Source organism: Hemicordylus capensis, chromosome 3 (assembly GCF_027244095.1).
Source record: "Hemicordylus capensis ecotype Gifberg chromosome 3, rHemCap1.1.pri, whole genome shotgun sequence".
NCBI classification, from domain to species: domain Eukaryota; kingdom Metazoa; phylum Chordata; class Lepidosauria; order Squamata; family Cordylidae; genus Hemicordylus; species Hemicordylus capensis.
Window position 1 is genome coordinate 36,139,483 of NC_069659.1, and position 20,889 is coordinate 36,160,371.

General features: G+C 43.7%; 1 protein-coding gene across 1 annotated transcript in view; it reads right to left on the reverse strand.

The window, feature by feature from the left end:
- Positions 1-1,905: 1,905 nt before the first annotated feature.
- MIPEP (mitochondrial intermediate peptidase) overlaps positions 1,906-20,889 on the reverse strand; it is a 110,384-nt gene continuing 91,400 nt past the window's right edge. Inside the window, exons 17-19 of the mRNA XM_053312457.1 lie at positions 10,333-10,454; positions 8,110-8,183; positions 1,906-2,157 (exon numbers count right to left, since the gene is read on the reverse strand). Of these exons, the coding sequence (XP_053168432.1) occupies positions 2,060-2,157; positions 8,110-8,183; positions 10,333-10,454 (294 nt within the window). The 3' untranslated portion in view covers positions 1,906-2,059. The remainder of the gene's footprint in view (positions 2,158-8,109; positions 8,184-10,332; positions 10,455-20,889) is intronic.

Genomic DNA, 20,889 nt, shown 5'->3' on the forward strand with positions numbered 1-20,889 from the left:
CCTGTTGATTTCTGCAGCTCAGACATTTGTTAACACTGCAGTAGTTGGCCAGGGTGCATTTCTCCCCCCTAACAGTTGATAACCTTAACAGGGTAGGAGCTGGAAAACATAATGAGGCTATTCACACGGACTGCCAAAATCAAGCTAAGGGAGCCTAGCCCGATTTTTGCACTGTGTGAACCACCAGGCTCGGCTGAGAGCCCGGTGGTTCTTGAGCAGGTAACCTGCTCAAGTAACCCGCCCCTTAAACTGGGTTTGCGGAGCACTCGCTCCGCAAACCCGTTTTTTTAGATCGTGAGTAGCCGCAGTACGGCTCCATGCCACGGCTACTCATGAGGAGACCTCCAACCGGGAGGCTTAAAAGCAGCCTCCCAGCTCGGGGGTCTCTCCAGTATGCCCTGCGAACTCGCGCAGGGCATACTGGAGCTCGGCCCCCGATCCTCCCAGTCCTCACCAGCTCACAGAGCCGGCAGTTGTGTGTGTGGCTGATCTGGCCACCCAGGGCTGCCGCCCTGCTCGTCTGCGGGGAGAGCGGGCTTAGCCCACTCTCCCTGCAGACCCTATGGAGGCGGGTCTCTGTGATCGTGAGACCCGCCTCAATAGCTGCACTGTGTGCTGAGTGCATGAAAAACTGATGGAACCATAATAGTGTGATGAGGAGAAGAATTAGGAAGTGAGTTTCTGAGGAAATAGGACAGAGGCATGTCCTCGCAAAGATGCATGTTAGTGTAAATGAAAAGCTTGATTTATGAAAAAGATATTTCTTGAAAAAATGCATGAAAATTATTGTAGAGCTGAAGGGTTAATATAACTAGATGCTTTTTCAACATTACAACTTGTTGGGGAGTGAATATTGAAGTATATTAATTTACAATAGAGTTTGTTTGTTTTTTTAAACTGACCCCTACTCACCAGCCTTTAATAGCCATTTAATGCAAAGACATTGAGCCCATTCACATGGTCATGAAGAAGAGGGTAGAAGCAGTATATGCAGGGATTCACGGTCATGCGAGCCCACAGAAATCCCTCCAATCCAGCTCACTCAAATCTGGGTAACTCCGATCCTCCACCCTGCTCTTTATCCAGGTAGGAAAAATGAACACTCCTACACAATGTTTGGTCATCTGAGTGCATTGGCCTTTGGTAGTAGGTCTCAGGAAGCAGCAGACATTATTGTAATAGAGTGCTGTGGCTACAGGGGCCTTTGCTTGCAGTGCTTTCAGTAGGGCTGGTTCTGCCTCCTGCCCCTTCGTGGCCAATCAGGGGAATGCTAATGATGTAATGAGGGATGCCAATTGGTCTCCTGGCAGCGCAATGCATGTTGGGATAGCTCTTTCGATCCTCTGAGGACCCCGTTCCCATTTTCAGTAATGGAGACCACTGCTCTCTGGATCATCTGTGTGTTGAGTTTGCAGATTCAAACAGATATTCTGCTCAGCTGTGGCTATCAGGGTAGGAGCTCTTCAAACCCACCCACCCACACCCCAAGCCACCCCCATAAGATAGTGTGAAAAGGCTCATTATCAAGTGACAGGAAATGCTTTTCTTTATGTTGCAAAAAGCTTCACTGGCTGATTTCTGCATATCAAGCTGCTTTTAAAGGCTTAGGAGTAGGCCAGGATGGGTTTGTTTTCCTGGCCAATTAGCAACCCTAGTCTAAAATGCTCTTCACTTCCCATTTATAAATATTTGGCCAATAGGCAACCCTAGTCTAAAATGCTCTTCATTTCCCATGTATAAATATTTGCTTTTTATTCTTTTGAAATCATGGGTAAAGAGAAATAATAGACTGATGATATAACCACATATTACTGCAGGCATACACTTTCAAATGTCTGTGCATGGTTTGCGCAATACATGCCAATTGCAAAGACTGACCCATAATTTTTCCTAATGCAAAAACACTTTTTCTTTCCAGGTAAACCATTTATTTTACACAAAACATTTTCTCAAGCACTTAAAATGCTTGAAATCCTGCAGTGATATCCACAGCAGCTCTATGTACATTGTTGATAACACATGTAAAAAAAAAAACCCATCAGAACATTTTTCTTCTGTATTATTCGGAATCCATGAAGAATGTTTCAAAGTCCTGATCCAAGTCCGAAACAAGGGCATCTACAAAGTCTTCAACTGATGGGCACTTCTGAAGCATACCTAAAGAAAAAGAACACAAGGTCGGGGCAGAATGAATGTCTTGAGCACGACAACTGCTCTCTGGCAGGTAGCCCTGCCTGCATTGATGTCATTGTTGCTACAATGAGCTACTCTAAAATGGATTTCACAAATCTCTGCCATATGATCAATCAGCATTTTACCACTCCCCTGAGTATGAAAAAGGAACATTGTTCTCTTAGAGAAATTCCACCTTTTTCTATATTTTTCTTTCTTTTTCTTTTAAAAGAGAGAATTCTAAGGACACAAAACTGGGCATAAATCCTAGAAAAGTGGGCTGGCTCAGATGCTAAACAGAACCCTGGTTAAAGCCAGACTCCATAAAACATCTCTGAGCCTTGGGAATACATGATTCCCCCCCCCCCCCCCGCCGCCCTTGTGAATGTCCTCCTCCCACCTAGGTTGTGGGATAAACCCAGATTGGTTGTGACATCCAAACCCCCCAATCTTGGATTATTTTATCATATATCAAATAAATTGAGATCTGTACTGAAGGGCTAAAGTAAATTATAGATCCCAAACTTCATCTGCGGGGGAAGGGGGGTGGTGGTGGGTGGGCGGGGGAAGGAGGCGGCGGGTGGAAGAGGTGGCACTGGGCGGGAAACAAAACGGCAACAGCCGGGGGAGGCCCCACAGCGACAGGCGACAAACGAGTGGCGTAGATGCTCTGTGCCCGGCCCAGCTAGTGGCTTTGATTTCTCTCCCCTTTTATTTTTATCCAGACACTTTCAACACTTGGGGAGATGTATAATCCAAGTCTAGCTAACTCATGGAGTACAAGACAGACGTCATCATTCTCAAATTTTGCTAAGCTGAGATATGTTGACACTGATTTTTCTAGATATAATTAAATGTAAATCACTGGAAGAACTATTTCTAAAATTTACTTAACAGAAAATAGCCACCTCTTATGAATGTGATTAATCTGGTTGTCCATCTGCTATAAGAAGGTATTTTGTAAGAGCGCTCTAATCTTTGTAGCTTTACAACAGTCACTGATGATTTATTCCATACATTCAATTTTTAAAATATAAGTATGGAAACATTATTCTCTTTTCCATAGATGAAAGAATACAGTCTGACATGCACAAGTGTGTATCTTTATGTTGTTAGTATTTAAAATGTTAAATTAGGAAATTTCCAGTGCCACATTGCACTGGAAAAAGAAAACTGTTTATGTAAACTTTGCTCTTCTTTAAAGTGAATCATTCTGTCAGAAGTGCCAATATAAATATAACCCTGCTTATACCCTTTACTGTAGGAATACCTAGCATAATCACTTGATATTCCTGCATACCTTAGACTATTTGGTTTCCATGGGAATAATATTTGTTACATAGAAAAAGTGAAATCTTCCACTGCACCCATTAATAAGTTTCCACAAGAGCCAACTGGTTTGATTAGGTATTTTTGCATGTACGGTCACTGCCAAACACAATAGTTCCATGTCCCCTACCAAAAAACCCCCCTTCCAACTAGGAAGAGTCCAGATCTTGAGGCAATCTGAAACAGTTACTAGAAAAGTTTCTTGCTAAGATCTCAGCACATCATGGTTTTAATTAAATTGAAAATATGTGTCTTGCAAGTGACAACAAGAATGCCTATAAAGATAGTTGATGAATGGTGCAAATTAAAAAAAATCTAAAGAACACAATTAAAATTTAGTCAAATAATATTTTCATCATCAAAGTGGTATCAGAGGCATTCAGAACATTTTGCCATGTGACTTACTTTCCCTTTACCGAATGAGTTGATTAAAATGTTAGAAGATGTATGATGTATGCAGATGTCTACCTAATGAGGTGAGACACAAGGAAACTTATTTTTCCAAAACAGAGATAAGCTGCCATGAAGAAAAGAACCACCATGGGATTTTACAGAAGCCAGCTGACCGCATCTGCTTTTTAGTAGTAATTACCCTTTAGACATAATCCCCAAGTATTAAATGGAAACTTATTGTAAAAGTATAGAATTTCACAAGTGTAGATGATACGGAGACATTGCCATTTGGTCTACAAGACACAACTTACATTTCTGAGCAGAATTTACTCAGATATGCCTGTACGGAAGAGCTAGAGTATCTCACAGCCCAATGCTACCAAGCACAGCATTAAAACATATTGCCTCCAAAATCCTGGCTGACATCCAGACTAGTGTTGTACTATTACATCAAGAGAAGCTGTGCACCCATAAGAAGTCTGCAGAGCAACATTGCAACATTGTGGTGCTGTGTACAGTTCCACAGCTGGTATGGCCACCACACCACTATGTGTCAGAGGTTCCACTACATCTTGCGTAAGTGTAACACAAGCCTGAAATAGCTCCTGCCTTTGTGGAACTGCTTGGTGCCACATCCTTGCACTAGCACAATAGTCTGGAGGCCAGGCCAGGCATTTAGAAAAACAGGCTAGCATATGCCGAGGGCGCTTGGGTGGGGGGGGGGTAGAGGGGAGATTAAAACATCTGATCCCGTCCCCGAAGTTGTTCCGCTCAAGTGTTAGCCTGCAGGCAGCAGGCACTCTGGCTGCAAGTCCTGGTCTTCTGGAGGACCAGCCTTTGGACAAGCTAAATGGCAAATGTCAGTAAAGGAACTGAGAGCCAATGAGGCAGAGGAGCCGAGTTCAGATACAACCCCCAAGCTCAAACCCATAAAGAGTAGAACCCACACTACAATTTCTAGCCTTGAAATAAAAGGCATTGAGATGTCAAGTACAACTTCTGCAGATTGTACCACTGCATCTCTCTCTACTTTAGTCTTATGCCTGCATCAAACCAAATTCCAGTAAAGTAAAGTGTGCTGTCGGTTGACCACAGAGCCCTGTGGTTGTCTTTGGTAGAATACAGGAGGGGTTTACCATTGCCAACTCTTTCACAGTATGAGATGATGCCAGATTCCTCTTTTCTTCACTCTCTGTTAAGCCTTTGGCCACATGGAGCTCTTTTTTCTAATCCAAAAGGTCCCTCCAACTTCCTTTTAGTCTTTCCAAGGATTGAAATGACATGAAAACACCCCATCACTGCCTCCACAGAAAGGCTGAGAGTAAAGAGCCGCCCACATTGTGGCCACACTTACACAACTGCAACCACAAGAGCTGGGGATTTTCATCAGACAAAAATGGAGAAAAGGTTGTACTGAATCCAAGATCCACCAGACAAGCAAAAGCCCACACCCTCCCAGGCAATGTTCCCGTTGTTTGAAAAGCCATGGAGAGAGTGGCTGTCATAACTATAATAGTCCCTTGTGGACTAGGAAGTCTAAAATATGATACATGCAGAAGACACAGCTCTGAGCTCCAAAAGAGATCTAAAAAAAGACAGCTGCTGATTTTAAAGCTATGAATTTATTTTATAAGCATAGTCAGACTCTAATTCCAACTCTGTCTCTCCCAAGCCCAGGGCAATCGCAGAGCTCACTTCTTTTGAAGTCCTACACCTTCCACATTACAGCACTAGGGTTAACCACACCCTTTCTGGAAATGACTGCCCTCAGCCCCCTGCAACTGGAATGTTGCAAAGGCTGTGACAAAAAGCATCTTTCTCTTTTGAAACATCATCATCATTCTAGTTCCGTTAACTTGGTTTACTAATTTAGTGTTCACTGCTGCTTACAGTTGAGGTTAAAACATTTACAAAAACCCATTATATCGCCAGAGTGATATGTAAACTTTAAGTGAATAGCCTACCTGAAGAGCACAGTGGGGAAATGCTTGATTAACAAGCAGAAAGTTGCCAGTTCGAATCCCCGCTTAAATATTGTGGCAGGAGAGCTGGTCTTGTGGTAGCAAGCGTGACTTGTCCCCTTAGCTAAGCAGGGTCCACTCTGGTTGAATATGAGCGAGATTCCTGCCTGCAACCTTGGAGAAGCCACTGCCAGTCTGTGAAGACAATACTGAGCTAGATAGACCAATGGTCTGACTCAGTATATGGCAGCTTCCTATGTTACACCTAGTAACTCTGAGCACTACAATATTCAGGAGTTTATAAGGCCAGCTCACTCACCCACCCACCCACCCACCCACCCACCCACCTTTATTATGGTCATAGACCAGCATAAGATACAGGAGCAACTCCCACACTCCATTTCCTCTGCAAGCAAACATCTCTCTGCAGCAACTGTGAATATTATTTTTCCATTTATATTCTATCTTTTGGCCCCACTGGAGTCATGAGTATGTGCACAAGTCCTCTGAGGAGTAAGAGAAAAACAGGCAGCAAGGCTGTGGTAGTTCTGGTGGCCACACAAAAAGTGTGTGGAAGTGAAACAAATTCACTGGTATTTTTCTGAGATACGTATACTAACTAGGATGTGAGGTAGGCAAGTACTGGGGAAAAGGCCATTCTTGGTAATGTGAGTATGTGCCACAGCATCCACACTAGGGTAAGACTGTTGCCATCTTCTGCGGCAGCAAGGGCTGTGAGGCAAGATGAAATGGCCACTGGAGCCAGGCTTACACCTGCAGGCTGAGGAAAGGAGCCCCAACTCCTCCTGCTGTCACTGCTGCCAGGTTCTCCCTGGTAGCAATATTCTGGGCAGGGGCGTAACTACCATTAGGCAAGGGGAGGCAGTCGTCTTGGGGCCCCACTGCCTTGAGGAGCCCCCCAGAGGCACATCACATGATTCCCCACCCGCCCATGTTGCACCCCCTATGAATTATGTGGAGTCTCTTGGAGATCGGCAGGAGCAGAGAGTAAAAAAACTAGATTCAATGTGAATTAGATATTCACCGTACTCATAATGGGGATGCGAGTGTGCGTGCACGATATATTGTGAAGTGTGTTTGTGTGTGTATATCAGCGAGGGACCCATTTTAAAATCTTGTCTCTGGGCCCCCTCCAACCTTGCTACGCCCCTGATTCTGGGGGTTATTTACATTGGACTTGTAGATGTAAGGACCAGTAGAAGCTGTAGCAGAAAGCCTTATCATTTTGTTTTGTGTTTACCACTTTTAGAAGATTTGGCCTGAAAGGCAGTATACAAATAAATAAAATTTTAAAAAAGCATCAGGGGCCAAATACAATGATCCGGGTCTCACGATCAGTGAGACCCGGTTTCAGGAGCTCAGCAGGGAGAGCGGGCTAAGCCCACGAGCAGGGCAGGAGCCCTGGGCGGCCGGATCGGCTGCCCACATGATTGCCGGCTCCGTGACGGAGGCGGTGGAGGCTGGGGGGAGCAGGGGCCGATTGGCCCCCTGAAGCTCCAGCATGCCCTGCGCGAGTGTGCAGGGCATGCTGGAGAGACCCCCGGAGCCGCAAGGCGGCTTTCTGCCCCCCCCGGGGGTCTCCTCATGAGTAGCCCTGGCGCGGAGCTGTACCACGGCTACTCATGACAAAAAAATCCGGGTTTGCGGAGCACTTGCTCCGCAAACCCGGTTTTAGGGGAGTGGTACTTGGGCGGGTTAACCGCCTGGGAGCCCCTGGGCTCGCCTGCGAGCCAGGTGGCTCCCACGATCAGGCAAAATCGAGCTAGGTTCCCCTAGCCTGATTTTGCCTGATCGTGGGAATAGCCCCAATATCTGAAAGCATCTCACATCATGGCCTCTGTGGTTTTGATCATCATGGCTGCTAACCACCTATAACAAAGAATTTCAGCAGGGGTGCAGATCCCGCCCCCATAACATTTGAGGAGTTCCCCCTCCCCCACCATCTAATATTCATATCTTCCCCCACAACAGTGGCTTTTCTCTCCTTCACAAAAATTTAAGTGAGGAGTTACTCCTCAAGCTCTCCCTCTGTCTTCATCCCTGAATGTGAGCACCAGATGGCCATATTTGCCTAGTAAATTCCCTTTAGCAAATGCTATCTGAAATGTAAAATAAAAAGGTGTACTGAAAAGTATGCTTCCTTTATGGGTAGCCTTTTCAGTTCAGGAAGCAGTATTTGTCCAGTGGGATAAATCCAACCAGGAGGATTAAACGGTGACAATATTTTTATTACCTTGAACCATGAGCATGGGTTCTTTCCCACCACCATGTGCCAGCATTTGTTTGCGATAACGTTCACCCATTGTCCTGGAGGAAGAGATGGGTATTGTTATTTCAGCCATCTGAACAACCAGATTTATATCCTGCCTTTTGACTGAACTGTCCTCAAAGCAACTCACAATAGACTGTAATAGGAATCTTAAAAACAAAGAAAATCTGCAACACACACACAGAGCTGAGTAACAGCCTTAGCCCTCTGATTGATGGCAAAGGCCAGAAGGTGCATCCCTTTGCTTCAGAAGTCCCAGGTAACTGACAGCCAGAGCAGAGGGTTCTTTCCTGGAGGAAGCAGACCCCTGCAGCTGCTCCTTCCCTGCCTGAGGGATGGGGCCAGAGCAATCCCCCCCCCCGCTTGCCACCAAAGTCTTCCTGGGAGGGGGGCAGGGGCCAGATTCCTTGTAGAACGGCTGCCAGAAAGAGCCTGCTCCCAGAAAGGCACTCTCCGTACAATTTATATCACGGTCAGCTATGCTTGAAAGAGAGGCAATATAACAGAATTGCTCATTTTTTCCATACTGTTTTACAAAACATTGTGCTAAATAGGAGAGATAAAACAGATTTATGTTATTACATTAAAAAAATATATAAACACAAAGACTAGAATTTCACATTTCATAACAACATCCCCTCACCACATTAAAATAGATAGTGGGGAAAGATTGGCCAGTTCTGACATAAGAATCAAGCAGTTTTGGTTTTAAACACTGTCATGTTGCCATGTTCATAACCGATAGGGAGTTCTGCAACTGACAGCTTTTGCTTTAAAGGTAAAAGGGGGAACTTTCCCCAGCCTCACCACCACTCTCCCTGCTACAGCTGCTTCAGCTCCATCCTGCAGTGTTTTAAAGTAAAAGGGGGAAACTTCCCCTCACCCCGCCTCTCCACAGCCGCCACTGTGTGGCCTTCGCTGTCCCCATCCTGCCACATAGCGGCAGTCTTTACGGAAAAAAGGGTAGGCTTTCCCCTTGACACGCCACTCTTGCCGCGGCAGTGGGGGTGACAAATTCTTGGCTGCCTACGGGCGGCAAAAGGCTTAATCCACCCCTGCTCCTGAATACTACAAGATAACAATAGGCACAAGCTCTGTCTCTTTTTGCAGCACACAAAGGAAAAGGGGGAAGCAAAGCTGACATCAGAGTTGCAAACTGACGACTCTGCAGGACATCTTGTGGTTATCTATCCAACGCTGTCCAATGTTGTGCGATGGGCAGAACAGTGATCTTCACTATTTTTCATGCGGGGGCCATTTTGGCAAAAAACCTTTAGCATGAACGCCATTTCCCACTGAGCTGACCTATGCACAGAACTATGCGTTTCTTGTTGCTGGGAGAGCTCTCTGAGAGAGAGGGATCCCTCTCAACAGCTCTAGGTGAAAAGGGCTACATTTCTCAGCAATCTGTGCACATCTTCTAAGCTGGAGCAGGGGCTGAAAGGGGCTCCCTTAAAAGTCCCTCCCACCTCATTGCTGGGCAAAGCGCAGCACTGTGAGGTAAAAATGGTTTTCTCCGCATGGTGCCAGGGGGAATGTAGAGAGGATTCCACTTTGGCTGAAGCGTCACACTGGCCAAATAAACAATAAGTCAGGGGGCCACACTGAGGGTTGATGGGGGCCACCACTGCCCCCCCCCGGCTTTACAGTGAAGAACACTGGGTTAGAATGTTGAACTAGGCCCAGGTTCAGATTTCCACTCAGCCATTAAGTTCACTGGATGACTTTGGGCATCTCCCCAATCTCAACACAACCTACTTCACAAGATTGTTGGAGAGGATGGGAGGAGAGAACCAAATGCACCACCCTGAGGTCTTTAGAGGAAGGGTGGGACAAAATATAACAACTCCTCATTCCTCAGCAGATGTGAACATCTGAAGATCCCTGCTCTACCATACGCTGTGCGCGTTCATATACTAGCTGAAATTCCAGTTTGCTGTTTTCTCAGTCCTCATATACATTAAACTCTCAGGTAGGTAGAAAACATTATGTGCTTTGTGTCCCTATAAAAAGAACCTTTTCTACCAGCTATACGCTGCATGTGAAGAAAATGCTATCATAGCTATCAAACAAAATAAAAACAAGCAGTGGTATGGATGTAATGCTTCATGACACTTAGAAATTGCAAAGCACTTTGTTTCCTTCTCTTTGAAAGCTTCCACAGTGCCCAGCATTTCATTTCTGTACCTGCTGAAGGGATCCTGCACAAAACACTGTTTCCATACCATGGATGCCACAGCCCGAGACATGAGGTAGGAATAATACTTGGCACCGTAACCCACAAGATGGCTGAATCGGAGTTGCCAAGCCTGTTTCCATGGAAGAAAAAAAACACATACAAGAGAAAAGTATGTCAAGTTTTATTCTTCACAATGTTTGTTTTGCAACTGAAGCAACAATTTATAAAATTTTAGATTTTCACACAGATACGGAAAGAGAGTCATCCTTAAGAAGCTTCTGAACAAAATGCCAGCATCTGAGTTATGATAATCTTAAGAATTTGTTCAAAGAATAAAGAATGTAAGAGGCACTGAAGGACAAGTGGCATGAAAATGCAAGTGTATTTCATTATCTCTATATTATTTATTTTGGGGGATTAAAGGAAAACCACAGTTTACACATTACAAGTGCCACTGTATTTTATTTTCTATATGGCTACGTGCAATGTCGCACCTGGAAAAGGTAAGCCTGCAAGTGTCTGCCAAAAATAAAAACACAGTAGAAACATGTCTTTGCTACTCTTGAAAGAACACCTCCCCACATGCCAAAGTACAACTCAGAGGTAGATGACACACACAGTATACAACATACCACTCTTCATGGGTTCATTTGTATATTTATAGCAGATTATCATCACTTGTAATTCTTCTGTTATTTGTTCATAAACTGTCAGGGCTTTATGATTCATGCTTTGATTCTTCTAAGTAGTGCTGTTTAATAGTGTTGAGTAGTGTTATTAAAATCAGCACTCTCTCTCTCCAGAATAAGAAGGTTGTGTCTTCACTGAGCAAATCCAGCTAAAAGGGCCACTAATTTTTTTTTTTTAACTTGAATCCAAAGTGGAAACAATGAAAATGGTGGACACCCTACAAATTATGTAAGCCTTTGCTCTGCTGCTCTTTGAATTACCTAATGAGGAACATAAACTAGAATGGGTTTGTAGAGATCACTGAAATAAATTACTGGTGGATTTTCCTTTTACAAAAGCTAAACAGGCAGCACCAAAGCAGGAAGAAACAAAAAGTAGGTTGTTCCTCAAAACATATTGGGTATTGACAGCAGAGTCTGTTTTGGGTACATTTTATGATAATTCACAGGGCTGTTGCACTAATACAGGGCTACTTGCTCAAAGTCTGGAGCTTGTGTTTCAGATTATTGTTGTACTAGTGCAAGCAGGTTTGTGCTTGTGAAATAGGTGTGCAACCTGTGACATGTTTCATATTTTAGAGGGAACTTTTGCACTAGAGTGCAATAGCACAATTCCAGAAATCCCTGCAACTTTGTTCACTGTGCAAGCACACTGTTATGGAAGATGTCAGCCAAAATCTAGATTAGGGTATATAACATATCTTTTCATAGATGTATTCCTTAAGCATCTACTGGATATTCTTTTTGATCAGCCTTTTCATTTCAAATCAACTGGATTAGTACTGGTCACTTTTATCCAGACCTCCTTCTTGTAAAACAGAACAGCAATCAAAAACCTAAAGGATGACCCAGTTTGTAATTTGGAACTCAACAGTGTCACTCAGACAGTGCTTGGGAAAATGCACTCTTTGTTCCAAGTAAAATATTCCTTATACTCTGCCACCAAGCAACTAGATTCTTTCTATAATTGTTTGCAGACTATATACTACATTTAGAAATAAAATAAAAAAGGGGACCTTGTGGCTTTAAAATTAAGTACAGAATTGTTACTAAAATCAAGATATTTCTTAACTGGGATCTGAAATTAAGTTCAGATTCAAACCAGATTATTCCACATACCTTTTCCACTATATTTTGGCAGCAGCATTTCTCCGGAATATCAATCCTCCCCCTGCCCCAACTAGTCCCTTAACCATAATCCACTAAACACCACACATTTAAATGTATTGGGAGGCCAGGCTGAAGCATTAAAACATGTTGGTCTTCACTCTAGCCTATAATAAGTCTTTCATCTGGGGATCTGAAGTTTCATCTTGAAAAAGTTACACCCTTCCAAGAACATAGCCATTCTGCATATGCCCCAAATCCTACCAATGTCCAAACAGACCTGTTGATGAAACCCTGAAAGAGTACAGATGTTTTTCCTACCATTTCAAATATCTTTTTCTCTCCCTAAGAGCCTGGTATGGAGTGTACTATTTTGATCTTACAAAGCAATGAGTTTCAAACTTCCTACCTAGAAGGAACCCTTTCCACACTGAATTGCCTGAAGGGAACCACATCACATCTGCCACTGTCAAGGCTCAGAATAAGGAGAATTTTCAATGACAGCAATTAAGGAAGGGCTCCAATAACTTCAGGAATGTGTAGTTCCACCCAGCCCCTTCGGTGGAAAGTAGAACTAAAATTTGACAAGTGGTTCTACTTTTAGGTTTTATCAAGCACAACAGTACCAGGGGAACAATTGTCTTATCTCATCCTGAACACATCAACTAATGTGTTTTAATAACTTGTTTTATGAGATTGTTTTTATTGTGATCTTTGTGGAATTTTCATCTCTTTTTACTTTTTTATATTGTTTTAAATTCTGTATACCGCCTAGAGATGTACAGGAGGTATTTTTTTAAAAGTAAGATCTTGCATAATTAATCTTAGAGTTCTGTATGTATTTTTACCACATGCTGTCATTCCAGTGTCCTGGGTATAACCCAGATACCTGCTAGCCCTCATGTTCTCAAACTGTGAGTAAGTATTCCCTTGGTGGTGGAAGTGGTTAGGAGACAACTACAAATGCTGGGACTTCATAAGTGATCCACAGCTAATGGAAGACAGTCCAAAGATAGGGCTCCCATCTCTCTCTTTCTAAGCAAGAAATCTCCAAGAAGTAGTTGGAGGATGGAGCTTTGGTCATTCTGGTAATTCAGATCAGTGCTTAAAGGAACCAGGCAGGCCCTATGGCTGGTCAAGAGAACTGAGGTGACAGGGAGAATAGGAAGGAGAGCCAGTGGACAGAAGGTTGGACTTGGACTAGATAGACAGAGTTCTAGTCCCTGTTCAGCCATGAGGCAACCTACCTGACAGGGTAGGTGTAAGTATTAAAGGGTGGGGACCAGGTGGAGGAAGGGTGGCATAAAATTGCAACAAATAAATGCTGCAATATTTAAGATCAATTTGTCCTTGCATTCTCCACACATTTATTCAAATAAATTGATTGGGTTGTCCCAGAAAGTGGTGCAAGTTTAGAAGGAAGACTCCCAATTCAAAAAAAGTTTGAGAAACATTGCCCTACGTTTCTAAACAAGTTTTCTTGGAAGCAAGCCCTATTGACTTCAACTGAATATCTCCAAATGTTTAAGCTGAAGCCACAATCCCAAACATGCTTAGTTCTTCGAATCAAGTTTGCCTGAAATAAAATCCACTCATTTCCAAACAACACTGTTAGGGCACGGCTGTGTTTCCTTGCCCCACCCATCAGATTTTTTCACCACCAAATACTATGAATTGACAAGTCTCCAGCAGTGACCTCCTTAACCACAAAATCTGTCCCATTGACTCTGTAACAAACAATGGGGCTATTCTCATGATCAGTATAAATTGGGCAAGGAGAGCCTAGCCCTATTTTTGCTGCTTGTGTAAACCACCAGGCTCGCAGGCGAGTCCGGTGGCTTACAAGCGGCTAGCCCACTTTTGTAGCCCTCCTCTAAGCACGGGTTTGTGGAGCGAGCACTTCACAAACCCGGGCTTCCCGATCGTGAGTAGTCACGATGCGGCTACGCACAAGTAGACCCTCGGAGGGGAGACGAAAAGCCGCCTCCCAGCTCCGGGGGTCTCCCCTGTATGCCCTGCATGCTTGCTCAGGGCATACTGGAGCTTCCGGGGGCCACGCGGCCCCCAAGCTCTCCAGCCCCCGCCAGTTCTGTCACGGAGCTGGCAATCGTGTGGGTGGCTGATCCGGCCGCCCAGGGCTCCCTCCCCGCTCTGCTGCAGAAACCGGGTCTCACTGATCGTGAGACCCGGCTCAGTGTTTTCAATCTAATCTCAGAGCCTGCACCATGACAAAAAACTCGATGAAGCCCACACATTAAGGATGTGCACGAATGACTCAGGCAGCCACGGGTGGGGTGGAAATTGGAACCTTTAAAAAGCAGGTCTTTACCTGCTCCTCCGCTGTCCCACTGCTTTTCTGGGTGCGGCACTCATTGTTCAAAAGGCCGCATGCGGTTGCAGCGTGTGCAGTGTCGGCACACACTTCCTCTCCTCCCTGTCACCTTACCTGCTTTTTAAAGGACCTGGTCCCTGCCCCATCCCATTCAAATGCCAGTGCCCAAACTGGTCCAGGCACATCCCTACCACACCATCCATATGCTTAAATGTAAGCCACCATTTAAACTGTCCAAATTTGCTTCTTTGTACACAACCTATTAGAATTACTAAGATGCTCCATCTAAGAAAAAGGTGAAAATATGATGATGGGATTAGCAGCCAACGAATACCCCATTCCAAAAAACATTGATATGATTCAATACCATACCTTAAACTGCAATAAAAATACTTCAAGAAGATATGAAACCACAGAGACTTGGATTTTTAGCAGTCACCTTTTAAATATTGTGCTTTTGATAACAAATTCTTATTTCTAGTTGAATTTTCAAATTAATTTCATTTCTACCCCTGAATGATTTCATCTTTGTAACAATTAATGCTTCAAATTTCCCTTTGAAAATAAGTCCACAGCTATCTACACAAATAAGGAGAACATACAACTCATGGAAGGTCATGTTTCTAAGCTGAAAGTGAGCAAGTTGAAGTTTTTAGCTACATCATCTGCTCCAGCAAGGCATGTAATAAGTCTTGAAAAAGCTGCAGGAAAACATTCCAGGAGTTTATTAAATAGTGGTGCGTTCTATAGCATAGCCCAGGGGTTAGGATAACATGCCATCTGTAGGTCATGTTCCTGCCTGTTTTTTCGTATAGTATAACTGACAGAAATGAAGGTTCATGACTAATCTACAAAATTAATAAAAATGCCTGCTTCTCATCAACATGCCATCAATCCGTCAATGATTATCTTGTCTGAAGGTTTTCCAAAAACCCATACATGATTTTTATTAGAAAGGATGAAAAGCTAACTGATCTCTTGTGGCCAAGTGTCTTAAATAAGACACACATTTGCTATATTATCAGATGATAAAAAAGAATTATAAGGACACCACTACAATTCCCTATATTCTGTTTAGCAAACTATACTCGGTTTTGGATCTTTGCTGCAAAGTGCAGCCACATGCTATTTGAAAGGGAACAGTTAAAGCATAGTATAGTTAGTCAAATCTTAATGGAATTATTAAGCAAAAGGTGAGAGAGCATTAAGTCAAATTCTGACCCACCATCTTTTAAAGCAGAGACGTTTTAAAGGAAAAGCTGAATTGAATATAGCACTGTAGAACTTAATACAGAACCACCAAAGACTGAGCTCAAAATGCTCACTGCTTTGAAATACAGAAAGCAGGAATGAACAAGATGAATCACACAAAAGATACATGCCTCAGGCAAATGAACTCCAGTGCATACTGCAATAGCAAGTCAAGTTACAAATAAATAAATGATAAAAGCAAGGGTTGCCGGCAAGAAGTCCTTACCAAACCAGCACTGTAATGGCAATCTATTAGATACTGAAAGTGAAGCAAAGTCCCTCCATTGAGTCACCCAGAGAGAAAATGCCCTTGGTTGCCAAGCACAAGTCCACCCAGATTTCAACATTCCATCAAACAACAAAATTGCTAGGCTCTAATCTAGAGATTTAGGTTGCTAACAATGTTATCTTTTCTTGTGTGAATGCATGTACTAGTCATTTCCCTCATGAAGAGGGAAAATAGCATTCTCAGGTGATTGTAAAATTTTCTAATCCCCTGTTGGCCAATGTCTTGTTTTGCATGCGTCTGTAGTGCTAACAGTTCTGTGATTAGGTTACTCATTCTTCCTAATAAAATCCATTATAGACCAAGTCTTGTGATACTATCTGAGATACCCTTTGAGCTTGTTGAGTCTGATGATGTGGACAGGATTCTTGTCAATGTGGGCACAGCGACTTCTAGCCTGGACCCTTGTCCCTCCTGGCTCGTTAGGGCTGTGAGGGGGGATGTTTTGTCCTAATTCCTCTCTTTGGGAGGGGTTTGTTCCATCAGCTCTTAAAGAGGCAGTGGTCTACCCTCTTCTGAAGAAGCCTTCTCTCGACCTTGAAAATCTGGATAACTATTGTCCAATCTCCAATCTTCCTCTTCTTGGTAAGATTCTGAAGAAGGTGGTTTGTGCTCAGTTGATGAGAGTCCTGGAGAAAACTGATTTCCTGGATCCTTGGCAGTCAGGTTTTAGGCTAGCACAGCACTGAAACGGCACTGGTCGCCCTGTTGGATGACCTGTATTGTAACCTTGATGTGGGAAGAACACCTCTCTTGGTTCTTCCTGATCTCTCAGCAGCCTTCGATACCATTGACCATGCTATCCTTCTGGAATGCTTAAGTGGGCTGGGCATTGGAGGCACTGTTCTTCAGTGGTTCCGATCCTATCTCACTGGGCGATTCTAGTTGGTGTCAATTGGTGGTGAGTGTTCTGCACCCTGGCCCCTTTCTTGTGAGGTTCCACAGGGCTCGGTCCTTGCTCCCATTCTTTAACATCTACATGAAGCTGCTGGGCTTGGTCATCTGTCGGTTTGGGGTAAGTTTTCATCAATATGCTGATGATACTCAGCTTTACATCTCTACCCCTGGCCAAACATCAGGGAACATGATGTCGTTCATGTGCTGGCTCAGTGCCTAGAAGCTGTCAGGACTTGGATGGGCCAAAACAAGCTCAGGCTCAATCGCTCCAAGACCGAGTTGCTCTTGTTCAGCCTGCGATTTGGCCAATTGCCGTGTGTGAGTCTATCTCTTGATGGGGTTGCGCTTCCCTTGAGAGATACGGTTCATGATCTGGGGGTCCTTCTGGACTCACGCCTCCTGCTTGAACAGCATGTGGAGGCCATAGCCAGAGGAGTCTTTGTCCAGCTTCAGCTGGTTCCCCAGTGACGGCCTTTTCTCGACCGGCAGGCCCTAGAAACAGTAACTCATGCCTTTGTTACCTCTCATTTGGATTACTGTAATGCACTCTACCTAGGGTTGCCTTTGAAAACTATTCGGAAGCTTCAACTAGTCCAGAATGCAGCGGCCCGTCTCCTCATGGATGGCTGTAGATTTGATAGTGTTACACCTCTTTTACGGTCACTGCACTGGTTGCCTGTTCACTTCCGGGTCCAATTCAAAGTGCTGGTTCTCACCTATAAAACCCTTATGGGCTTAGCACCTGTATATCTCAGGGATCACCTCTCTCAGCCAGTTGTATCCCGACCTGTGAGGTCTTCTCAGCTGGCCCTCCTTAGTGTCCCAGGCCCTGGTGTAGTGAATGCCCGCCCTTAAAGAAACCCACCCCACAGTGCCGGACCGCAGCTCTGCGGTTCCGTGCACACTCCTATTGATAATTCTATCAAAGAACTACTGAAAGGGAATTTTTGTGAGGACTTGAGGGGAAAGTCCTGGATGGCGTATCCTTGGAAGCTGGGAGTATTTTATCTAATCTAATCTAATCTAAATCTATCACATTTATATCCCATGACTTCACAAATAGTCCAGGGTGGCTTACAAATTTTAAAATTAATAAAACCAACAACAATAATGACATATCTATCTAAAAGCCTGCCTAAATAAAACTCTCTTCACCAGCCATATAAAATAGGAGAGAAAGGGAGCTGAGCCTCCATGGGAGAACCTGGAGTTGGGGTACCTGAACAGATGTGCCAACCCCACTTCCTGCAGCAGGGGAATCTGACCCTTTTGTTCTTGGGTCTGGGCCCTGGAGCAGTAGGTTGCTGCTAGATTAGGGTCTGAGCATGACTGGGAGGAAAGAAAACAACTACCCTCCTGAGGGACATCTATACCTCTAAGTGTCAAATTCAACCCAGATGTGGAACCTGGATTGGGCTGTATGTTTCTTCATGCACTGGGATGAAGACAGGTGGGGAGACTCAAGGTTTAGTGGCTGGAAAAGGCATGACATCTACTCCAGAACTCCACTCCATACTGAGTCAGGGAGCCCAGAGTGAGTGAATGACATGTCTGTCCTGCCCACTGTGGGGAGGGAGTTATTTTGAGTGTAGCAAACTGGCAAGATTGGATGGACACAGTTGCTTTGAGATGGGAGGTGCATGGAATGCATTTTGGGGTGTGAAAGAGCTGCAGTGCAACTGTAGGAATACAGGAAGCTGCCATGTACCAAGTCATACCATTGGTCCATCTAGCTCAGTATTGTCTAGACAGACTGGCGGCGGCTTCTCCAAGGTTAAAGGCAGGAGTCTCTCTCAGCCCTTTCTTGGAGATGCCAGAGAGGGAACTTGGAACCTCAGATGCTCTTCCCAGATGCTCTTCCCATAAGGAGAATATCTTCTAGTGCTCACACGTAGTCTCCCATTCAAATGCAAACCAATGTTGCAAAGAGGACAATTCATACAAGACCAGCTCTCCCTCCCACGTATAGTCAGGCCTGTATTGTCCTAGATGTATTTAAAAGAGCAAGGAAGGAAAAACACTTTACTTCAAATTCCTCCAAAACTGTCCCTACTCAGGGTTGAGCAACTAGGGTTGCTAGCAGACTAGGGTTGCTCAGAGGGAGAGAACCCTACAAAATAAACTAGTATAGTATTCCCCCTTATGTTTTAAGACTACAGAAATCCCTTTAGGAAATTCAGAAAAAACATGTTGCTTATGGCTGAGCCACAGCCAGATTGGATGGATGAGGAGTGTCCTCTCATTACTTGGAGGATAACCCTGATTGTGACAAGGATGAGGTGCAATCTCAATGAGCAGAGTGCCCCACATCCAAGATGGAAATTTTCAAAGTTCAATGTGTAACTTGTTTTATGTTGGGGATAAATAAAAGTGTTCTATACAATTAAGCCCTCATTTCTCTTTGCATTATAACAACTGGGTTTTTAAAAGCCTCGTTATTTAAATTTTCAAGAATTGTTTCAAATAGATGTTTTTCTAATCTTACAGAAAAATAAATAAAGCAGAAACAAAAGAAAGCAGAATTTTCAAGAACCCAAAGGACGGAAGAACTATTTAGTCAAAGATACTGGCTTTATATTTGATTGATTGATTGCTTAAGTGCCGCCAAATCAGTGTCAACTCTTAGTGACCACATAGATAGATTTTCTCCAGGATGATCTGTCTTCAACTTGGCCTTCAAAATCTCTCAGTGGGGCATTCATTGCTGTCGTAATTGAGTCCATCCACCTTGCTGCTGGTCATTCTCTTCTCTTTCTTTCAACTTTTCCCAGCATTATGGAATTATCAATGGAGCTGGGTTTTCACATAATGTGTCCAAAGTATGATAGTTTGAGCCTGGTCATTTGTGCCTCGAGTGAAAATTCTGGATTGATTTGTTCTATGATCCATTTGTGTTTTCCTGGCTGTCCATGGTATCCTCAAAAGTCTTCTCCAGCACCAAAGTTCAAAAGAGTCAATACTTTTTCTATCTTGCTTCTTCAAAGTCTAGCTTTTGCATCCATAGAGTGTCATGGGGAAAACCATTGTCTGAACGATTCTAATCTTTGTAGGTATAGACACATCACAGCATCTAAATATCCTTTCCAAGGCCTTCATCACAACTCTACCAAGTGCTAGTCTGCGGCATATTTCTTGACTACTCGATCCTTGACTGTCGATGGTTGATCCTAAAAGGCAGAAGCTTTCCACCACTTCAGTGTCTTCATTATCAATTCTGAGGCTGGTTGCTGCCCCCGTTGTCATTAGTTTAGTCTTCTTTACATTTAGTCATTGATAGATAGATAGATAGATAGATAGATAGATAGATAGATAGATAGATAGATCTTTATTGTCACTGTCCTGTGCAGAACAACGAGATTGAAAAGAATCTACAACCACTACTACAGGACCTAACAAGAATAATCTAAACATATACCATAAACATATATTGCCATTAGTTTCATCTTCTTTACATTTATTCATAGTTTTTCACTATGCTCCTTGACTTTCATTACTAGAGCTTGCAGATCATCCGCATTCTCAGCTACCAACGTAGCACAGGTCATTGATGTTTCTTCCTCCAACTTTAAAACCACACTCATCTTCTTCCAATCCAGCTTCTCACAGTATATGTTCAGGATACAAGTTGAATAAATAAGGAGAAATCAGACAGCCTTGTCTTACTCCTTTGCCAATCTGGAACCAATCTAGAACACCATGTTCTGTCTGGACTGTGACTTCTTGTCCTGTGTATAGGTTTCTCATAAGAACAATGTGATGTTCTGGGATGCCCATTTTCCTAAGGATATTCCACAACTTGACATGGTTGAAGCAATCAAAGGCTTTTCAGTGGTCAATAAAGTACATATTGACTTCTTTTCGGTATTCTTTGCCTTTCTCAATTATCCAGTGTGCATCAGCAATGATGTCTCTTGTTCTCTGGCTTTTCTGAAACCAGCTTGAACATCCGGCATTTCCCTTTCCACGTAGGGCTCTAATCTGCATTGGATGATCCTGAGCATTA